At 43.3% G+C, this 21,675-nt stretch overlaps 1 protein-coding gene across 5 annotated transcripts in view; it reads left to right on the top strand.

Moving 5' to 3' along the window:
* The first annotated feature begins 20,139 nt into the window (after positions 1 to 20,139).
* The window catches only part of LRP2 (LDL receptor related protein 2), a 203,479-nt gene continuing 201,943 nt past the window's right edge, over positions 20,140 to 21,675 (top strand). For all 5 annotated transcript variants that reach the window (XM_087435357.1, XM_087435356.1, XM_087435355.1 and 2 more), the window contains exon 1: positions 20,140 to 20,368. In XM_087435357.1, coding sequence (XP_087291483.1) covers positions 20,290 to 20,368 — 79 coding nt within the window. In that variant the 5' untranslated portion in view covers positions 20,140 to 20,289. The remainder of the gene's footprint in view (positions 20,369 to 21,675) is intronic.

Here is a 21,675-nt window from a genome sequence, read left to right as displayed (position 1 = left end):
AGACCAATATCCCTGATGAACAAAGATGCAAAAATCCTCAACAAAATATTGGCAAACCAAATACAGCAATACATTAAAAAGATCATACACCATGATCCAGTGGGTTTTATACCAGGGACACAGGGATGATTCAACATCTGAAAATCAATCAATGTGATACACCACATTAACAAAACGAGGAATAAAAATGATATGATCATCTCAATAGATGCAGAGAAGGCATTTGACAAGACCCAACATCAATTTATGATAAAACTCTCAACAAAATGGGTATAGAAGGAAATACCTTAACATAATAAAGGCCATATATGACAAACCCACAGCCAACATCATAGTCAATGGGGAAAAACTGAAAGCCATCCCTTTGAAAACAGGAAGAGGACAAGGGTGCCCACTCTCACCACTCTTATTTGACACAGTACTGGAGGTGCTGGCCAGAGCAATTAGGCAAGAAAAAGGAATAAAAGGAATCCAAATAGGCAATGAAGAAGTGAAACTTTCGCTGTTTGCAGATGACATGATCTTATATATGGAAAACCCTAAAGAATCCACTGGAAAACTATTAGAAATAATCAACAACTACAGCAAAGTTGCAGGGTACAAAATCAACTTAGAAGGGCTGGCCCGGTGGCACAGCAGTTGAGTGCATGCACTCCGCTTCAGTGGCCCAGGGTTCGCAGGTTCAGATCCCGGGTGTGCACCGTGCACCGCTTGTGAAGCCATGCTGTGGGGACGTCCCATATAAAGTAGAGGAAGATGGGCATGGATGTTATCCCAGGGCCAATCTTCCTCAGCAAAAAGAGGAGGATTGGCATTGGATGTTATCTCAGGGCTGATCTTCCTCACACACACAAAAAATCAGTTGCATTTCTATATACCAACAACGAACTAACAGAAAGAGAACTCAAGAAGACAATCCCATTTACAATTGCAACAAAAAGAATAAAATATCTAGGAATAAGTTTAACCAAGGAAGTGAAAGACCTATACAATGAAAACTATAAGACATTGTTGAGTGAAATCAATGATGACATAAAGAAATGGAACAATATTCCATGCAGTTGGATTGGAAGAATAAACATAGTTAAAATGTCCATACTACCTAAAGCAATCTGCAGATTCAATGCAATCCCAATCAGAATCCCAAGGACATTCTTCACGGAAATAGAACAAAGAATACTAAAATTCATATGGGGCAAAAAAGACCCCGAATAGCTAAAGCAATCCTGATAAAAAAGAACAAAGCTGGAGGCATCACAATCCCTGACTTCGAAACATACTACAAAGCGATAGTAATTAAAACAGCATGGTACTGGTACAAAAACAGACACACAGGGGCCGGCGTGGTGGTGCAAGTGGTTAAGTGCATGTGCTCTGCTGTGGCAGCCCAGGGTTCACCGGTTTGGATGCCGGGCACGCACCGACCCACTGCTTGTCAAGCCATGCTGTGGCGGCATCCCATATAAGGTAGAGGAAGATGGGCATGGATGTTAGCTCAGGGCCAATCTTCCTCAGCAAAAAGAGGAGGATTGGCATCAGATGTTAGCTCAGGGCTGACCTTTCTCACCAAAAAAAAAAAAAGCAAAAACAGACACACAGATATCAGTGGAACAGACTTGAAAGCCCAGAAATAAAACCTCACATCTACGGGCAGCTAATCTTTGACAAAGGAGCTAAGAACATACAATGGAGAAAGGAAAGTGTCTTCAATAAATGGTGCTGGGAAAACTGGACAGCCACTTGGAAAAGAATGAAAGTAGACCATCTTCTTTCACCATACACAAAAATTAACTCAAAATGGATCAACGACCTGAAGGTGAGACCTGAAACTATAAAACTCCTGGAGGAAAACATAGGTAGTACACTATTTGTCATTGGCCATAAAGGGATCTTCTCGAATTCCATGTATTCTCAGACAACGGAAACAAGAGCAAAAATACACAAGTGGGACTTCATCAGATTAAAGAGCTTCTACAAGGCAAATGAAACTAGGATCAAAATGAACAGGCAACCCATCAGCTGGGAAAAAATATTTGCAAACCATATATCAGACAAGGGATTAATCTCCATACTATATAAAGAACTCATGCAACTGAACAACAAAAAAACAAACAACCCGATCAAAAAATGGGCATAGGAAATGAACAGACACTTCTCCAAAGAAGATACACAGATGGCCAATAGGCATATGAAAAGATGTTCAACATCACTAATAATCAGGGAAATGCAAATCAACACCACACTAAGACATCACCTTACACCTGTTAGAATGGCTATAATCACCAAGACAAAAAACAACAAATGCTGGAGAGGCTGTGGAGAAATGGGAACCCTAATCCACTGCTGGTGGGAATGCAAACTGGCACAGCCTCTATGAAAAACAGTGTGGAGATTCCTCAAAAAATTAAAAATAGAAATACCTTATGATCCAGCTATCCCATTACTGGATATCTACCCAATGAACCTGAAATCAACAATCCAAAGAAGCTTATACACCCCTATGTTCATCACAGCATTATTTACTATAGCCAAGGCATGGAAGCAACCCAAGTGTCCCTTGACTGATGATTGGATAAAGAACATGTGGTATATGGGGCTGGCCTGGTGGCTTAGTGGTTAAGTGTGCGCACTCCACTACTGGCGGCCCGGGTTCAGATCCTGGGCGCGCACCGACGCACCGCTTCTCTGGCCATGCTGAGCCCACGTCCCACATACAGCAGCTAGAAGGATGTGCAACTATGACATACAACTATCTACTGGGGCCTTGGGCAGAAAAAGGGAAAAAAAAAGAAAAAAAAAGAAGATGTGGTGTATATATATACTATGGACTACTACTCAGCCATAAAAAAAGACAAAATCGTCCTATTTGCAATGACATGGATGGACCTGGAGGGTATTATGTTAAGTGAAATAAACCAGAAAGAGGAAGACAAACATTGCATGATTTCACTTGTTTGTGGAAGATAAACCAACACACGGACAGATACAACTGTTTGGTGGTTACCAGGGGCAAGGGGGTGGGAGGTGGACACAAGGGGTGGAAGGATGCATTTATATGGTGACTGACAAACAATAATATACAACAACAATTTCACAATTAAAAAAAAAGAAAGAAATTGGACTAGGAAAAAAAAAAAAAGAAAGTAGGATAGGGACTGGCCCTGTGGCATAGCGGTTAGGTTCATGTGCTCTGCTTTGGTGGCCCGGCGTTCGTGGGTTCGGATGCCAGGCACGGACAATGCACCGCTTGTCAAGCCATGCTGTGGCAGTGTCCCATATAAAGTAGAGGAAGTTGGGCACGGATGTTAGCCCAGGGCCAATCTTCCTCAGCAAAAAGAGGAGGATTGGCAACAGATGTTATCTTGGGGCTGTGAACATAAAATTTACCATTTTAATAATTTTTAAGTGTACAATTTAGTGGCATTAAGTACATTCATAGTATTGTTCAACCATCACCACTATCCATCTCCAGATTTTTCATCATCCCAAGTGGAAACTGTGTATCCATTAAGCAATAACTCTCCATTCCTGTCTCCCCATAGACCCTAGTAACCACCATTCTATCTTCCGTCTCTATGAATTTGACTACTGGAGGTGCTTCATATAAGTAGAATCATACAATATTTGTGGTTTTGTGTCTGACATTTCAAGAAGCATAATGTTTTCAAGATTTATCCATGTTGTAACATGTATCAAAACTGTACTCCTTTTCATGGCTGAATAATATTCCATTATATGGATATTCCACAATTTGTTTATCCATTCATCTGTTGATGGACACTTGGGTTATTTCCACCTTGTGGCTACTGTGAATAACGCTAAAGTGAACATTGGCAAACAAGCATTTGTTTGAGTCCCTGTTTTCACTTCTTTTGGTTATATACCCAGGAGTGGAATTGCTGGGTCATATTGTAATTCTGTGTTTAACATTTTGAGATAACACCCAGCTGTTTTCCATAGCGGCTGCCCTGTTTTACATTCCCACCACGAATGCACATAGGTTCTAATTTCTCCACATTGTTATTTTCTGGGTTTTATTCCTCTGATCAGCCTAATGTGTGTGAAGTGGTATCTCATAGTAGTGTTGATTTGCATTCCTCTAATGTCTAATGACAGCTTTTCATGTGCTTTTTGGACATTCTATTATCTTCTTTGGAGAAACGTCTATACAATTCTTTGCCTATTTTTAAACTGGGTTGTTAGTCTGAGTTGTAGGACTTCTTTATATGTTCTGGATACTGGACCTTTATCATACATATGATTTGCAAATCTTTTCTTCCATTCTGTGGGTTGTCTGTTACTCCATTTTTTTTTGGAGGAAGATTGGCCCTGAGCTAACATCTGTTGCCAATCGTCCTCCTTTTTTTCCCCTTTTTTCTCCCTAAAGCCCCAGTAGATAGTTGTATGTCATAGTTGTACATCCTTCTAGTTGCTCTACGTGGCACGCCACCTCAGCATGGCTTGATGAGTGGTGCGTAGGTCCATGCCCAGGATCTGAACCAGCGAACCGTGGGCTGCCAAAGTGGAGCACATGAACTTAACCACTACACCACTGAGCCAGCCCCTGTTTACTGTATTGATTGCATTCTTTGATGTACAAAAGATTTTTAATTTTGATGAAGTCTAATTTATCTATTTTTCTTTTGTTGCTTGTGCTCTTGGTGTCATATTTTAGAAACCATTGCCAAATCCAAGGTTGTGGAGATTTGCCATATGTTTTCTTCTAAGAGTTTTATAGTTTTATCTTAAGTCTTTGATTCATTTAGAGTTAAATTTTGTCTATGGTGTGTGAGGTAGGGATTCAACTTCATTATTTTGCATGTAGATGTACTGTTGTTCCAGTACCATTTGTTGAAAAGATTATTCTTTCCCCATTGAGTGGTTATGGCATGCTTGTCAAAAACCAATTAATCATAGATGTATGGGTTTATTTCTGGACTCTTAATTATTTTCCATGGCTGTGTATGTCTATATTTATGCCAGTAACACACTGTTTTGATTCCTCTAGCTTTGTAGTAAATTTTGAAGTCAGGAAGCATGAATTGTCTAACTTTGTTCTTCCTTTTCAAGATTGTTTTGGCTATTTGGGATCCCTTGCAATTCCATATAAATGTTAGAATTGAATTTTCCATTTCTGCAAAAAATGTCATTGGGATTTTGATAGGATTACATGGAATCTGAGGGTCACTTTGGGGATTATTGCCTTCTTAACACTATTAAGTCTTCCAATCCATGAACATGGGATGTCTTTCCATTTATTCATGTCTTCTTTAATTTGTTTCAGCAATGTTTTGTAGTTTTCAATGTACAAGTCTTTTGTCCCCTTGGTTAAATTTATTCCTAACTATTTTATTCTTTTTGATGCTATTGTAAGTGGAATTTTTTCCTTAATTTCCTTTTTGGATTGCTCAGTACTAGTGTATAGAAATACAAGTGATTTTTGTGTGTTGATTTTGTATCTTGCAACTTTGCTGAATTTATTTATTAGCTCTAACAGTTTGTGTGTGTGTGTATTCTTTAGGGTTTTCTACATACACGGTCATGTCATCTTTGAACAGCGATAATTTTACTTCTGCCTTTCCAATTTGGATAAAAATAATACATGGTAAGGAGGTCCCAGGTAGTTAAAAATACCTATCACGAAAGGTTGTTGAGAACTATAAAGTCCTACCAAAAGGATTATTATTATATATTCCTTATTCCTCATTGTCAACCATATGAATTACTTATTTTTCAATATTCAGCTTATACGTCATTTTATTCTCTAACCGTTATTCCCTCTCTCCCCCTGAAGGACGGGTAGGTGTGCCCTTCTTTGTGCCATCATAACACTCTGTGAATACATTGATTATAATATTTATCAGGTTTTATTGCTTTACTGGACCATAAATTCCTTAAAAAAAGAGGCCATAGTTTTATTCATTTCTCTAACTTCAGTGCCTGGCATATAGGTATTTGGTAAATGTATACAGGCTAAATTGTTATGTATACATAACAAATTTAACCATCTGAAAATTCCCTCATGGCTTGCCTTCAGGATTTACTTATATATTCTGTGAAAAACTGTCTTTATGCCTTATAGAAGTATCATTTTTTTTTTCTGAAAGAAATAAATTATACCATAGGAAGAATATATAAAATGCACACACATGTAGAATGCAAGACAAAACACTTGAGCAAACTTATTAAAAACCTCAGATTCTTTACTCATTCTGACATCACCAATGCAAAAAGTCTTTGTTCTCCCATTAGCAGCATGATTCTGAAAAATCACAAGCCAGATCATGCTGGTGAGGGCCCTTGGTCATTTATCATTTGCTATTGCTATGAATTACGGAGTCAGAATATGAAGGCCTGCCCTGTATCAGTCATAAAATAGGTGAAGAGAGGAAAGGAATGCCAATGCTAAGACTAGTTGTAGCCTGCTGAGACCTAAACTGAGAACCCATATAATTACTATTCACTTTTTTTTTTTTTTTTTGGTGAGGAAGATTTTGCCCTGAGCTAATATCTGTTGGCAACCTTCCTCTTTTTTTGCTTGAGGAAGATTATCCCTGAGCTAACATCTGTCACAGTCTTCCTCTATTTTTTGTGTGTGGGATGCCTCCACAGCATGGCTGATGAGTGGAGTAGGTCTGCACCCAGGATCTGAACCTGCAAACCCAGGCAGCTGAAGCGGAGTGTGGGGAACTTGAACCACTCAGCCATGGGGCCAGTCTCTGCCATTCACATTTTTTACATTTACTGTTGCTGATGGCTAGTGCCAATCTGTTAGCTAGTGAGAAAAAAATGAATACTCTCACCCTTTCCCTCTATTAAGGTGCCCTATTTTTCATCCTATGGTGAATTCAAATGAAGGGTCTTGTGGCTTACGGAAAATGATGAAAAATTGGCACACTGAGGATGTTATCTCAAAGGAGAAAATGTCAATCCTATGAGTCTTTCAAGTGAAGATCCATGGTATCATAAAATGCCAACCCAGGGACTTTGTGGAAAGAGCTTATTTCAGCTTCCTTAAGAGTCTTAGCAAAGTCAATTTCTGCTGCATTTTCTGTTGCAGCATAAAGACAATAAAAAAACAAAAACAAACTAACAAACAAAAACCCAGTAAGGACATACTAAGATCCCAGTTTAGCAGTCAGTATATCTGAATTTGGATTCTGGCTGTGTCACTTGCTTGTTGGTGACTTTAGGAAATTTCCTAAATGTTCTTAAGCTGTGAAGAGTAAGATAGGCAATCAAATCAACCTCAGAAACTACAGTATGGCCAATAAAAGTAATTTAATTGTTTTTTTCTCTTTTCATAAAGATAACATGTTCATTGTAGATATTTTAAACAATATAGAAAAGTTAAAAAATATCATCCCAAATCCTACCATTTGAAACTAGACGCTCTTACTGCTTCAGTGACCATTCTTTTGGAGTAGAGTTCACTGTTGCTCTTGATCTCAAGCATCTCTTTCTCTACACACACAACACACACACACACACACACGCGCGCGCGTATGCAGCTTAACAGAACAGTACATATAATATATGTTACTCTGCAAACTGATTTCTTAAACATTTTTATAAAGATAAAAATAATATTTAATATTTATGATAAGCTAATCCTTTAAATTTTTCGTAACTGAAGTGACATGGCAATTAAGGTAGGGTCAATGTACAAATAAGAGGTTACAAGTAAGGGGTTTTAATTTGTAAGGTCTTAGTTCTAATACCCTTTCTCTTCTATTATAACTGAGGCAATTATCTAATTATTGGTTGAAATAACTATACAAACAAGAAGGGACAATAGAGAGAAGCCTTCCTCACGGGTGAGAGAAGACAGGAGCCCAGATGAAAATCAGTCAACTCTGAGGCAGCAGAGGCAAAGGCACTCAGGTGTGGGAAATACCCTTATCTTTATCTGCCCCCTGGAAGGGGCTGTGCTGGAAGAAAAGAATTTGCAAGTCTCTCTTCTAAAACTTGTGTTAAAAAGCACCTCCAACTTTCCCAATTTGAGACATAATAAGGATTATAAAGAGTCACATAAGTAGTGAATTGGTTTTAAAGAATGATTACTACTTGGAGCTGCTTGGTCAAAAAGTTTTCTATTTTTCCACATCACTCTAGTCAGTGAAATCAGATGGCAGCAGGATCAATGTCCCTCTGCTACTCACCCTCCCAAGCATTGTTTCTTTTATTTTTATTTTTTTTTTGTGAGGAAGATCAGCCCTGAGCTAACATCCATGCCAATCCTCCTCTTTTTGCTGAGGAAGACCAGCCCTGAGCTAACATCCATGCCCATCTTCCTCTACTTCATATGAGCTGCCGCCACAGCATGGCCTGACAAGCGGTGCGTCAGTGCCCGCCTAGGATCCCAACCCAGGCCGCCAGCAGCAGAGCGCATGCACTTAACCACTACGCCATGGTGCCAGCCCCCTACACAATTTTTTATACTCAATATAAAGTATTCAATTAAAATTTACCAGGCATACCAGGAACTAGGATGAAATGACTGAAAACAAAGACAAACAACAGACAATTTCAGAAGAGGCAATCTACATATTGGAGTTATCAGGCATAAACTTTAAAATAATCATTATTGATATGGTCAAGAAAATAGATGATAAAATGGAGAATTTCACGTGAGAATTGGGCTGTCTAAAAAAGATTTGAACAGGGGGCTGGCCCGGTGGTGTAGCGCTTAAGTGTGCGAACTCCACTTCAGCGGCCTGGGATTCACAGTTTTGGATCCCGGGTGCGCACCAACGCACGGCTTGTCAAGCCATGCTGTGGCAGTGTCCCATATAAAAGTAGAAGAAGATGGGCACGGATGTTAGCCCAGGGCCAATCTTGGTCACAAAAAAAAAAAAAGATTTGAATGGAAATTCTGGAACTGAAAAAATAATGATGGAAATAAAAAATTTAATAGATGAGTTTAACAGTATTTAAAACCCAAAGTAAGTAGAAAGAAGGAAATAATAAAGAAAAGAGAAAATATCAATGGAAATATAAAACAAAAACAAAAATGTAATTGATTAGAAAGCAAATCCAAAGTTGATTCTTTGAAAAGACCAACGAAATTGATAATACTGATAGAGAAAAAAGAGAAAAGGCAGTAAATAATCAATACAATAATGAAAAGAGGGATAATATTACAAATCATGCAGATCCTAAAAGATAATAAGAGGAGATAATGAACAAATTTATGCCAATATATTTGAAAATTTGGGTGAAATGGAAAAATTCCTAGAAAAGTACAATTGCCAACACTGATGTGAGAAGAAATAGAAAAATCAGCCCCTTGGTGGCATGTTGATTACACTGGACCTTTTTCATATGAAGGGAGAAGTGAGTTGTCCTTCCTAGAATCAACAGATACTCTAAAAATGAGTTTGCCTTCCCTTCCCACAGTGCTTCTGCCAGCACCATCATTTGAAGGCTTACAAAATGCCTGATTTACTAATATGGGATCTTGAATCATGTTGCCTCAGAACAAGCAACCCATTTACAGTGAAGCGGGTTTAATACTTGGTGTTTGACTTGGGAGTGCCTTAGTCCTATACCTCATAACCCAGAAGGAGCCACCCTGACAGAACAATGAAATGATCTGTTAAATTCTCATTTAAATTACCAGTTCAGTGACAAAACTGTGGGATTGGGATGCTGTGTTCTAGAATGTAGTATGTGGCAGATATAAGATGCTCTGTCCCTAAGGAGTGGAAGAAAGATTAGTGCCTCTCACCATCACCTCAAGAATTTGCTAAATTATAAGAATGTAATTTGGGCTTTGCTGGATTAGAAGTCCCGGTTCCTAGGCAGAATGATTCTACCAGGAAACACAGTCAGAGTACCATAGAACATAAGACATGACAACTGCCTGGTCGCTCGTCTCCTCATTCAGTTTTCAACTTACCTTATACTGAAAGCATTATGCTCCAGGTGCCTGCAGCATATCTTTTACTTTCTGCCCTGGAACTTCTCTATGGCTGCAGACACTGGTGGGCTCAGCAAGCACACATGCATACCCCAGGTTACAGGGAAGGTAATGCCCCTGAGGATAACTCTTAACCAATAGGGGACAGGAGCTGATGAATAAAAACCTCTCCTGGTTGATTGTCAGGTGGACAATTCTGAGAAGCATTCTACACTCTCCTTAGAAAGCCTTGGGAGACCTAAGTGCCAGATAACACAGTGGTGACATTAATATTGCACCCCTACATAGCTTTTCCCCCTTTGCTGTCTTACTCTATCTGTTGCCTCAATCTTGCTCCTTGGAGTTATTTCTCAAATAAATTACATGCACTCAAGTCTTTGTTTCAGGACCCTGCTTTCCTGAGGCAAGAAAGTACAAGCTTAGATACCCTGGAGCTGATCAGACTGGGTTCAAATTCCAGGTCTGCTGACTGTGTGACATTGGAAAAATCACTTAACTTTTCTGGGCTCAGTTACCTTATCTGGAACATTGGCGTAATTATAGTACCTACTTCATAGGGTTGCTGTGGGGATTAAATAAGTTGATATTTATAAAGCACTTTGAACTGTGTCTAGTACATAGTAAGCACTACATAAATGTTAGTTATTGTGTTCACAGATCATTTTTCTACTGAAGTACTCAACTTTTGATTAGTTCCTAAGAACTTTTCTGTATTATTAAATATTAACCTTTTTTCGTCATAGATACAAAAAATATTTTCCAATTTGTCATTCAAAATTGTTTATTGTGTTTTTTGCCTTACAAAATCTTTTGATTTTTGTATAGACAAAACTATCAATCCTTTCCATTTCGTACTGTAGGCTTCATGCCTTACTTAGTCAGGCTTTCACATCCTAATATTATAAAAATAAAATGTATGGGCTGGCCCTGTAACATAGTGGTTGAGTTCGGTGTGCTCCGCTTCAGCAGCCCGGGTTCTCAGGTTTGGGTCCTGGGCATGGACCTACAGCACTCGTCAAGCACACTGAGGCAGTGACCCACATATCAAAAATAGAGGAGGATTGGCACAGATGTTAGCTCAAGGCTAATCTTCCTCAAGCAAAAAAAGAAAGATTGGCAACAGATGTTAGCTCAGGGGCAAGTCTTCCTCACCAAAAAAAAGGAATAAAAATAATTTCCCCAGGCAATTCATTAAAATCAAGGTGTATCAGCAGTTGCAAACTAGTTAGCTGAAACTTTGCTTGATGTCAGTAAGTGAGCATCTGCATATAAGATTCTTAGCGCATATCTGGCACATAGTGAATATTCATCAAATTTTAGTTACTATTTTTATTCTTCATAAAACAAAATAAAAAGAAGTTCTTGACTGATTCTAGGGCTGGGGCAGGGAATATACAAGATGAGCCTGGAACATGGAAGTGCTCAGAACAAAAAACAAAAACCCCCATAATGATGGGGGTATGTCAAAGGCACATAGGAGCCAACTGAAAGCTTCTGGTGACTAAAGCTAGAACAATTTGAGCAATAAAATAATGTAGAAGTGGATTATAACTCAAACTATGAAATAAATATTTATAATTCCATAGTGATATAAATAAATTATTGAATGAATAAATAAATAGGGGCAAATAGATAAATCTATCCACGTGGAAGAATTCCTTTCTTTGCCCTCCAGGAGGTGGAGTATAAAACTTCCCACCCCTTGAGTGTGGGCTGTCCATCATGACTTCCTTCTGAAGAGCACAGAATGTAAAGGGGGAAAAGGAATGATTACTGTGGAGAAACCTGACAAGCACTACTTCAGCCAGGAGATCAAGATTAACATCAACATGGTAAGTCACCTTGATAGTATGTACTCTTGATTTGGTGTGAGGAGAATGGCCTTTTACATCTGTAGTCTTGCCCCCAGTCTCGTAACCCCAGTCTAATCACGAGAAAAACATCAGGCAAATCTCAGTTGGGGGGGAATTAAAAAAAAAATACCTTACTGGTACTCCTCAAAGCTGTCAAAGTCACCAAAACAAAAACAATGTCTGAGAAACTGTCACAGCCAAGAGGAGCCTAAGGAGACGTGATGACTAAATGTAATGTAGTATCCTGAATGGGATCCTGGAACAGAGAAAGGACATTAGGTAAAAACTAAGGGTATCCGAATAAGGTATGGGCTTTAGTTCATAATAATGTATCAATAATGTCTCATTAACTATAACAAATGGACCATACTAAAGTAAGTTGTTAATGATATGCCAAAATGGGTGTGGGATATATGGGAGCTCTCTGTACTCTCTTTGCAATTTTTATGTAAATCTATTCTACAATTAAAAAGTTTATTGAAAAAAGAAGACTGTAAGGAATACAAAGTTTATTGGAGGAGATAGGAATGTAATCAAAGAATTTATACCATGTGTTGAAAATCCTAATGAAGGTAAGTGTATGGTGGGATGGTATTACAGAAAAGAAAGAGGCCTTCTGGGAGGGGTGGAGGAGATTTTACCACAAAGGAGAATTTATACCATGTGTTGAAAATCCTAATGAAGGTAAGTGTATGGTGGGATGGTATTACAGAAAAGAAAGAGGCCTTCTGGGAGGGGTGGAGGAGATTTTACCACAAAGGAGAAAATACTTGAGCTGAGGCTTGAGGAAAAAAATAGCAGTTGGTCAACCAGAGAGAAGAGGAGAAATAAGTACTTTTTTTGTTTAGTTTGCATTTACTTAAACGTCACTGAAGCAGAAGAATGGATGTGCGTCTTCTCCATTTTGAAATTCTTCTTGGCATGCCCCATCTGAATGTCTGTTTCTCTTGACTGGATTCTGATCTACAGAATTATAGTCCTTTGCCCACTGGATTATCAAGTTATTAGGAAGATGAAATTAGCAGAAGTGTTTTTTATTTATTTTTTGTGAGGAAGATCAGCCTTGAGCTAACATTCATGCCAATCCTCCTCTTTTTGCTGAGGAAGACTGGCCCTGGGGTAACATCTGTGCCCATCTTCCTCCACTTTATGTGGGACGCCGCCACAGCATGGCCTGACAAGCGGTGCATCGGTGCACGCCTGGGATCCGAACCCGGGCTGCTAGCAGCGGAGCATGAGCACTTAACTGGTACGCCATGGGGCCGGCCCCCAGAAGTGGTTTTTAAATGGATTTTATGATTCTGTTCTTGATCTACAAGCCTGAAATCCTTAAAGATTTTGTTGTCACAAACCATTTGATTGTGCTATTTCAGGGTTTCTTGACCTTGAATTAGTGAAATTTGAGGGCAGATAATTCTTTGTTGTGGGGGGTTGTCCTGTTCGTTATAGAATGTTTAGCAGCATCCCTGATCTCTACCCACTGGATGACAGTAGACTCACCCAGTTGCAACAAGCAAAAAAGTCTCCAAATATCGCCAGACTTCCCCAGGGGACATTAGAGAAATACCGCTCCTTTTCAAACTCAGATTGCAAAGTTAATTGGGGCCCTAAAGGCACGTATTGCTAAAGAGAAGTTAAAACTCTGAAATACCCTGAGGATGCTTCTCATAGTAAACAAGATCTCAAGATCTCTTCAAAATAAGTTGCAGTTTGTAAGGTCTGATTTGGGTGAAATACCAGAAGCCAAATGCAGAGTTTATGCTGTTTTATTTCATTCATTCATTCATTCTCCAAACACTTATTGAGGTCCTGCCATGTATCAGGATCTATGCCAGGTTCTGGGGATTTGGTGAACAAGACATACCCAGCTCCTTTGACGGGGAGCCTGGTTGAATTCTGGTGCAGGTCCCCAAACCTTTGGACATTGAAGACTCGATTTACATGTAACGGTGACACTGAAATAATTGTCCTAATTGATTTCACCTGAAGGATCATATATAGATCCTGACTTTATTTATAGGCCTTTTCTTCATGCATATACTACTCCTTATCACATGCCTTTCTTCAAGCTCCTGCCCTTTCCCAGTCCCAGAGATAAGAGATGGACCATGGGACTGATGGAATTGTATTGGTCTTCTGGCTCTCAAGAGTCATTATCCAGGCAGATGTTTTCACTGACCTTTGCCTGCAGAAATTGCTCCTAAGAGAGAGGAATTTAAAAGCAATGAAGCTGACCACTTTGACCCTGCTACTATATTCCTAGCTTTCCTCATGGTGTACTGTGAAGTACGGCTGCACAGGTTCTTAACTCTGGTGTTTGTGGAACTGGCCTGATCAGAACATTTGTGGCTGCCTTAGGCCCACCTGAATCCCAGGGCTTCCTGCCATTGTGTCTTTAAGTCCTAAATTTTTCAGGAAAGTCCTAATTTTATTCAACTTTTTTCAATCAGTGACACTTGTGAGAGTCCCTGTTGTTTCTTTAAACACCTGCCAAGACTTTTCATATGACTGCGTTTGCAAATCAGGAGGATTCCCTTGTCATATTATACCTGGTGTCTGCGTTTTTGGTTTGGAAAACATGGCTGCTGCATTAGTTGTCCCTTTACATCTTGCTGTGGCTTCCTGGCCGTGGCTACCCACCAGGAACATGCAGCTGACTCATGGCTCAGGACCTGGATCCAAGACTGGCAAGTCAAAAAGTTGTAAAAAAAAAGGTGGGGGGGGGCGTTTCTTAAATATAAAGTTCTTTCCTTGTGGATTGCAGTTATTATTACGTCAGAGGTATACTGGGGCTGCCTGGTAGGTGAGATACCTTATGAGGTCTTTTTGGCACTTTTTTGATGGTTTCAGTCTGGCTCTGTTTTGCAAGTGGCAGAGATCCACTCAAGCTCGCTCAAGCAAAAGGAGGATTATTGTAAGGATATACTAGGTTAGGAACTAGACCTGGAGCACGATCAGGAATTTAGGCAGCTCCGTGAACTTCTGCCTGTCTCTCCCCTGGGCCTCTTAATCTCATCTTCAAGGCTGGGAAAGCAGATAGTATGTTTGAGGAACCAAGTGGAAGGCCAGTGTGTCTGGACTGTCACATGAGGTTCAAGAGATGGCCAGGGGCTAGATCATGCCAGAGCTTGCTAAAAATTTTGAATTTTATTCCAGGAATAATGGGAAAATGATTGAAGTGTTATAACCAAGTGATTGACATGATCAGCTTGACTGCCCCAATTATTCTGGTTGCAGAGGGAGAAGTTTTGAGGAGGCCAAGAAGGGAAAACAAGAAGTGTGATAAGAGTTGGGCTGAAGGAAATAAAGAGAGCTATGAGGGCATGTAGAAGGGCCTCCAAAGTGAGTATGGGAGCTTAGGGAAGACTTCCTGGAAGAAGAAATATTTTAGATGAGATTGTAAAATTAAATAGGAGTTAACCAGATGAAGCGAAGGATTGGGAGGGGAAGAATGTTCTAGACAGAGGGAATAATAGGAGCAAACACTTGGAGACAAGAGAGAAACAATCCTTGTGGAACTTATGATTTAATGCAAAGTTTCTCAAACAAAAAAAGAATCATTTTATTTTAATATAATTTCAAGTTCACTGAAAAGTTGCAAGAATAGTGCAAGAAACTCCCACATACTCTTTGCTTATTTGCTCTCTCTCTGCCTAATACACACATACACATTTTTTCTTCTGAAATATTTGACAATAAATTGCAAAATCATGTTCCTGTACCCCTAAATACTTCAGGCTATATTTCCTAAGAACAAGGACATTCTCTTTCCTAACCAATATCAGACATATTGACATGTCCATACTGAAATGCTTCTGATTTTCCCAATAATGTCCTTCAGAGCTATTTTTTTCCCCAGTCCAAGTCAGATCCAAGGCCGTGCATTGAATTTAGTTGTTGTATCTCTAAAAAGTTCCTCAGCCTTTCTTTATCTTTCATGACCTTGCCATTTTTGAAGAATACAGGTTGGTTATTTTATAGAATGACCTTCAATTTGGGTTTGTCTGATGCTTTGTCATGATTAGATCCAGGTTATGCATTGTTGTCAGTAATATCACCTGGTATCTGTTGTTTTTTCCATATTTCTAGCTTCTGTAATCTTGATGCTTTAACATCTGCCCTGCATGCATATGCTGGACACACCTTGTTCTGGACAACCTGATAATGTGCCTGAGTCACCTTGCCTTGACCTCTGGCCTCCCTCCTCAGGAGTTCTCCCCAGGGAGTGCTTTTCAAACACAGACTAGCCAATCCTAAATCTGTTTACCCTGCCTGCCTGTGTGTTCCCTCAGAAATCACAGAGAAGGTGCTTGCCCACAACCCGCCCCCCTTTCTGTCTCCTAGTGAAGAGTCCGGTGGTGCCCTGTGGGCCCCCAAAGGCGTGACCTGTATTCTCTCTTTTGGGATCTGTGAGTATAATAAACTATCTTTTCAATGATAGTTGTCTCCTGATCTGTTGACCTTACATACCTAAATAATAATAAATCCTATTAAAACATCTGCCAGGTTCTCCACTTATAGTTACTATTTTCTCTTTTCAGTTAATAAGTAATTTGTGGGGAGAGATCTCAAACTTTTTTGACTGAGATGCATAATAAGAAATATATTTTACATGGTGAGACAGCATATCTATCCATCTATCTATATCTGAAACAAGAGGGCCGGCCCCATGGCTTAGAGGTTAAGTGCGGGCGCTCTGCTACTGGCGGCCTGGGTTCGGATCCTGGGCGCGCACCAACGCAGCCGTGTCCCACATACAGCAACTAGAAGGATGTGCAGCTGTGACATACAACTACCTACTGGGGCTTAGGGGGAATAAATAAATAAATAAATAAATAAAATTATATATCTGAAACAAGAGCTTTGTGAAACAATTCATATCTTTTCCATATGAAAGTTATTTTAGTTTCTATTCTATTCTATTTCATTTGAAAATAATTTGATAAATTGATTTCATAACCCTCTAATGGGTAATGACCTTTGTTTGATAGCACTAGTCTGATGGAAATATCACTTTGGATCATCTGCTTGCAGACAGGAAAATAGGTGGACAGATGGGAAGGGGTAAAACTGACAACAAGGAGCCCATTACAAGGCTCTTGTGATAATTCAGACGGGAGAGGTTGGTGGCTTCTGGGAATGAGGTTGAGAGAAGTGGGTGGGTTTGAGAGAAAAGTGAGTAAAATTGAGGAACTTGAGTTAACAGAATTTCATGATTGATTTCGTATGGGTGTGGGGAAAAGAGAGAGGAGTCAAGAATGACAATTACCACCTTGGCCCCTGGGGCAGATGATGGTGCCCCTTACCGAGATAAGGAACGCTGAAGGTTTATGGTTCAGGCTCCATCATGTTGAGTTTGTGGTTTTAGGGACATTGGATTAGAGCTGTCCAGTGAACAGGTGGCTCCATGGCACTCAGGAGGCAAATCTGGGCTGGATTAATAGCAAACTGAAGCTGGATTTTACTCAAGGAGATTTTACAACTTCATGCCCACTGCAGGAAGCAGAAGTTGGCTCAGGATAGGAACAAATGCTCTGAAAATATTTCCAGTAATTTGGTGTTGAGATGCATAAGTAAAATAATATAGACATGTCAAAAATATATCAAGGAAGTCAATTAACATAAATTTACTAGAATAAATTTCACTTTTCAGCACTTTCCTGTCTCTTTTGGTTAACTGCTCTGTAAAGTCTATGTGCATATGTGTAGAGAGATGTGGAAAATAAAGAAATTACACTTTTGCATAATATAAAAACAATGCTGCCTTAAATCACAACTCCATTAACCTGGGCTTTCCCAGATGCTGGTCCTTAGATTTAATCCTCCAAATCTAGCAACGAGAATTCTCAGGTATAGATACGGCAGATAAACACGAGCATGGTGCAGGCTGCAAAAGATGCCTGTTTTCAAGCGGCACGAGTTTCGGGTTGCATTGAGAAAACGGGGTTTTCTAGTGGAAAAGAGTGTGGATGTGTAAGTTTACATGCATAGTGTTGGGAATGATGGACTGTGCTCCGTTAGTGGTCCCTCATCCCCCATCCCCACCCTTTATCTGCTCCCCTCCCTCCAGTTCTCCCTCCATTCTTTCGGCCTTCTCCGGCGTTATTCTGGGATTAACGGCAGGGTCGGCCCCATACACAAACGCAGCTGGCTCATACGGTCAGCCTGAGCCCTGCTGTGCAACCACGTCAGGAATTCCAGTAAGTTGGCAACACTGGAGCACAAAGACAACAACAATGAGGAAAACCCTTCAGTGCAGAAAGGAATGTTTGGAGCCCCGGCTGCTACAGTGAAAGGACACACACACACACACACACACACACACACACACTCCCTCCCGCGCTCACCCTCCCGCATCCCCACGCGCCCACGCGCGCACTGGGAGGCGCGCAGCCCCTCCCGCGCATGCGGTCCCCCCGCCCGCCGGCGGGCCCAGGGGCGCGCCTCGCCAGCGCACGCCGCCGCTCTTTGTAACTGGGTGGTGCCGAGACGCTCATTGACTATGCAGCGCGGCTCCAGCCGGCGTCGGAGCGGCCTGACCCCGGCGCGGTCTCGTACCATCACCCCGGCCGCCCGGAACCGGCATAAATCACCCGGGGAGACTAAAGTGCAGCTTCTCGGCCCCTCGCCGCTTCCCTCCTCCCACCCGGCTCGTCCCTCTCACTTCCCACCCCCGTGCGCCTCGGGTCCCCAATCCTGCCTCCTCCTCCGCGCCGCACAGCGCGAAACACTGTGCAGAGAGGCAAATAGCGTTTCAGTAGCTTTGGTCAGAGCAGAGAACTCTGGATTTCCAAATCTAGAAATCTCGAGAAGAAAGCCACGAAATCTCTCCCGCACTTCCTCACAGCCCTGCTTTGTTAAGTCTTAGTTTTCACTTTCTGTGTCTATTTCTCCGTCTCTCTCTTTTTGTTTTTTAAAAGCAATATCTACCCCCCCCCAAAGCTTCACCAACCGCTAAAGCCCACCGAAGCTACGCGATCCCGACTGTTGGGGGTAGGCAGAGCCCCAGACGATCCGTGCTCTGCAGAAAAGGGGTGGCATTTACCGGCAGGTTCTCGCCCTGGGGAGGGCGAGGCGGAGGGACCCTGCCCGGGGACTTCGTGGATACAGGGCTGCCGCCTCCACGGTCACGGCCCCTCTGACTGAGGGAAACGGCTCCCAACTCCTGGGACCAGGACCTGGCACCTGGGACCCCGCTGCCGAGTTAGTCCAGGGACCGGGGAGGGAGATTCTGGGGCGACCCCGGGCCCGGAAACGTACTCTCCCAGGGCCAGGCAACAAGATGCACCAACTCTGCTTTTTTTTTTCTGTTGGCTCTGGTGTCACGTACCTGCTGAGGACGAATCTCTGAGGGTGAATGTAAAGTTCACTTGTAGTGCTCTTGGGGGCCAGCTCCCCGCCAGCCTGTCCCAACACTGCCCCAAGGAAGGGAGCTGCGGGGTTCTCTGAACCCCTTACGTTCGTGTCTCCCTCACATAGAGGGGCACCAGCAAGATCAAGACGTTCATTCAAGTTTGCTTCAGAATGAACAGACTTGTAGAAGCGCATTCAAGTTTGCTTCAGAATGAACAGACTTGTAGAAGCGCAATCTGGCCGTGACACCTGTAGATGTGGTACTTAAGAAAAGTAAAAAAGGGTCCAATCCCCTCCCCAACATTGATGCAACCCCCTCCATAACTTGCAAAAAACACAGAGCACCCCATCTCAGCGCCTCAACTCTATGGGGGGAAACCAGAGTGTTGGAGGGAGACTGCGGATTTCAGACTAGAGAATGGTCACAACTCTCTCCAGCAGGCTCTTTACTTCTCCCCTTCCCCTGTCTTCCTTTTCTAAGTCTGATTTCTCCGTGGACCGCCTAGCCGATTTATATGCGGAGGAAAATCCTGCAGAGGGGCTAGGGCAGCGCAGGACCGCGTGCGAGTGTTTGCATGTGAGTGACTGTGAGAAGTGTGTGTGCCCGTATGAATGAGGGTGTGTAACTGTGAAGTGTGCGTGCATGTGTGTCAGTGTCTGTGCGTGTGACGAGTGCGCGCACGCGTGTGTGTGACTGAGGACTGTGCACGCGCGTGAATGAGCGTGTGAGACTGCGTGTCAGTTTGTGTGACACTGAGGAGTGTGTGCGACTGTGTGTGAGACTGTATGAGTACGTGTGTGGGTGTGCGCGCGTGGAATGTGCATGTGTGAGCGCGGAGTGTTCGAGTCCCCACTCCTCCCTCGCTGCAAAGTGCAGAGGGCGGGCCGGGCGGCAGGGGGCCTGCCCCGCTGGATTCCCGCATGCTAGTTCCGGGGCGGTCGGGTCTAAAGGGCTTTATACACTGTCTGGAGGGTGGGGACTGGCGCGGGTAGAAAACGGGATGCCTCGGGCGCCGGGGCCGGCTCTCCGCCACTAGGAGCCCGGCGAGGCGCGGACCGAAAGGAGCGCTCGCGAGCGGAAGTGGTGCGGGTGCTGTGTGCGACGCGCGCCCACCTCCCAGGGAAGGAACGGCGAGGCCGGGGCCCGGGACCGTCGCGGGGATGGAGCGCGGGGCGGCGGCGGTGGCGTGCACGCTGCTGCTGGCTTTCGCCGCTTGCATGGCGCCGGCCAGTGGTCAAGGTAAGCGCCCGCCGGCTCAAGCTCCGCGCGGCGCGCCTGACTTCCCCTGCCGTGGCAGGGTCGAGTCCGCAGGCGGGCGATGGGGAGCGCGGCCCTGCAGGGGCCAGGGCAGGGCGGCAAAGCCGGAGCGGCCCCCCCTGGGGCGCTCAGGTTGCCCAGCGAGGGGCGACTGGGAGCGCCCCTCCTTCGTCCGCTCGGGAACTGAGCAGCCGCAAACTTGAGAAAGGAGCTCCTCCGGTTTCAGTGACAGCTCACACCACCGGGACCCCATCTTTGTTCCCACGGGAGTTTGTCCCGACCTTCTGGAAAGCGCTTTGCAGTTGGGACCCGGAGAATGAGGTTCTTTCCCCAGTGAGTGCGCAGCCAGCTACCCCCACTGATTTATTCTCTCCGGGGCTGAGCGGTCCTCGGCGCTGCTCGGTGCGCAGTTTTCCACCTGCAGCGCCCCGCCGGGGAGATCCCGTCGCGCGCCCTGGACTGCTGCGGGCTAGAGCCGCCCCCCACCCCCCTCCTTCTTCACCAGGGAAACTTGGTCCCGCGGTGACCCCCAAGAGACCGCGTCTCGATACAGATCATTTACGAGGCAAGATAAGGCCGGGAGGTGGGATTGGCTGAGAGAGCGGCTGAGGCACTGGAGCATTTTCTTGAAGGGTTTTCCTTTCCATCTGGGAGGTGGGGGCTTTTGTGTTGATGAATGGGGCCCGTCTGCGCGGCCAGAGTTTTGAGGGCTCGAATGAAGAAAGTTTCTGTTATAAAGCGCTTTAAACTTCTCTCAAGTTGTCGGAGAGTTTACCTTTTTACAGAAACAGAGGTAGAGAAAGAGAGGGAGGAAGAAGTGGAGAGAATAAAAACAGTACGAGTCCCCTAAGAGAAAAGACGACGAGCAAGTAGAGAGGAAAAGGGAGAGAAGGAGGAGAGAGAGACAGAGCTTGAAGACAGAGTACAGCAGCGCGTGGGGGCGGGGGGGGGGGGTTGGAGAGCGAGAGGGAGGGCGAGGGAGAGCGCGAGCGAGCGAGAGAGAAACCGGGGATGAATGGGAAGAGCGAGAGGAGGCCGGGGAACCGGCGAGCTCTCTCCCTGGCTTTGCGTTGCTAGGTAGCAGTCGGGAGCTGCGTGTGACCGACCACCAGACAGACAGAGCGGACGCTGCTGCCTCCGCGAGGACTAATCTGTCTATGCGGATGGAAGAGTCCCCCCTCCCCCTCTTCCTCTCCCGCTCCTTCCTTCTCGTCCGACAACTTAATTGCCCTACAATGAAAATGAAACCCCTATTGTTGTAGGATTAGCCAAAGCAATAAATTGATTTC

Source organism: Ceratotherium simum, chromosome 9 (assembly GCF_057802395.1).
Source record: "Ceratotherium simum simum isolate JZ-2026a chromosome 9, ASM5780239v1, whole genome shotgun sequence".
Taxonomy (NCBI): Eukaryota; Metazoa; Chordata; class Mammalia; order Perissodactyla; family Rhinocerotidae; genus Ceratotherium; species Ceratotherium simum.
Note: the sequence above shows the minus strand (reverse complement) of the source record. Positions and strands in the feature narration are given on the sequence as shown.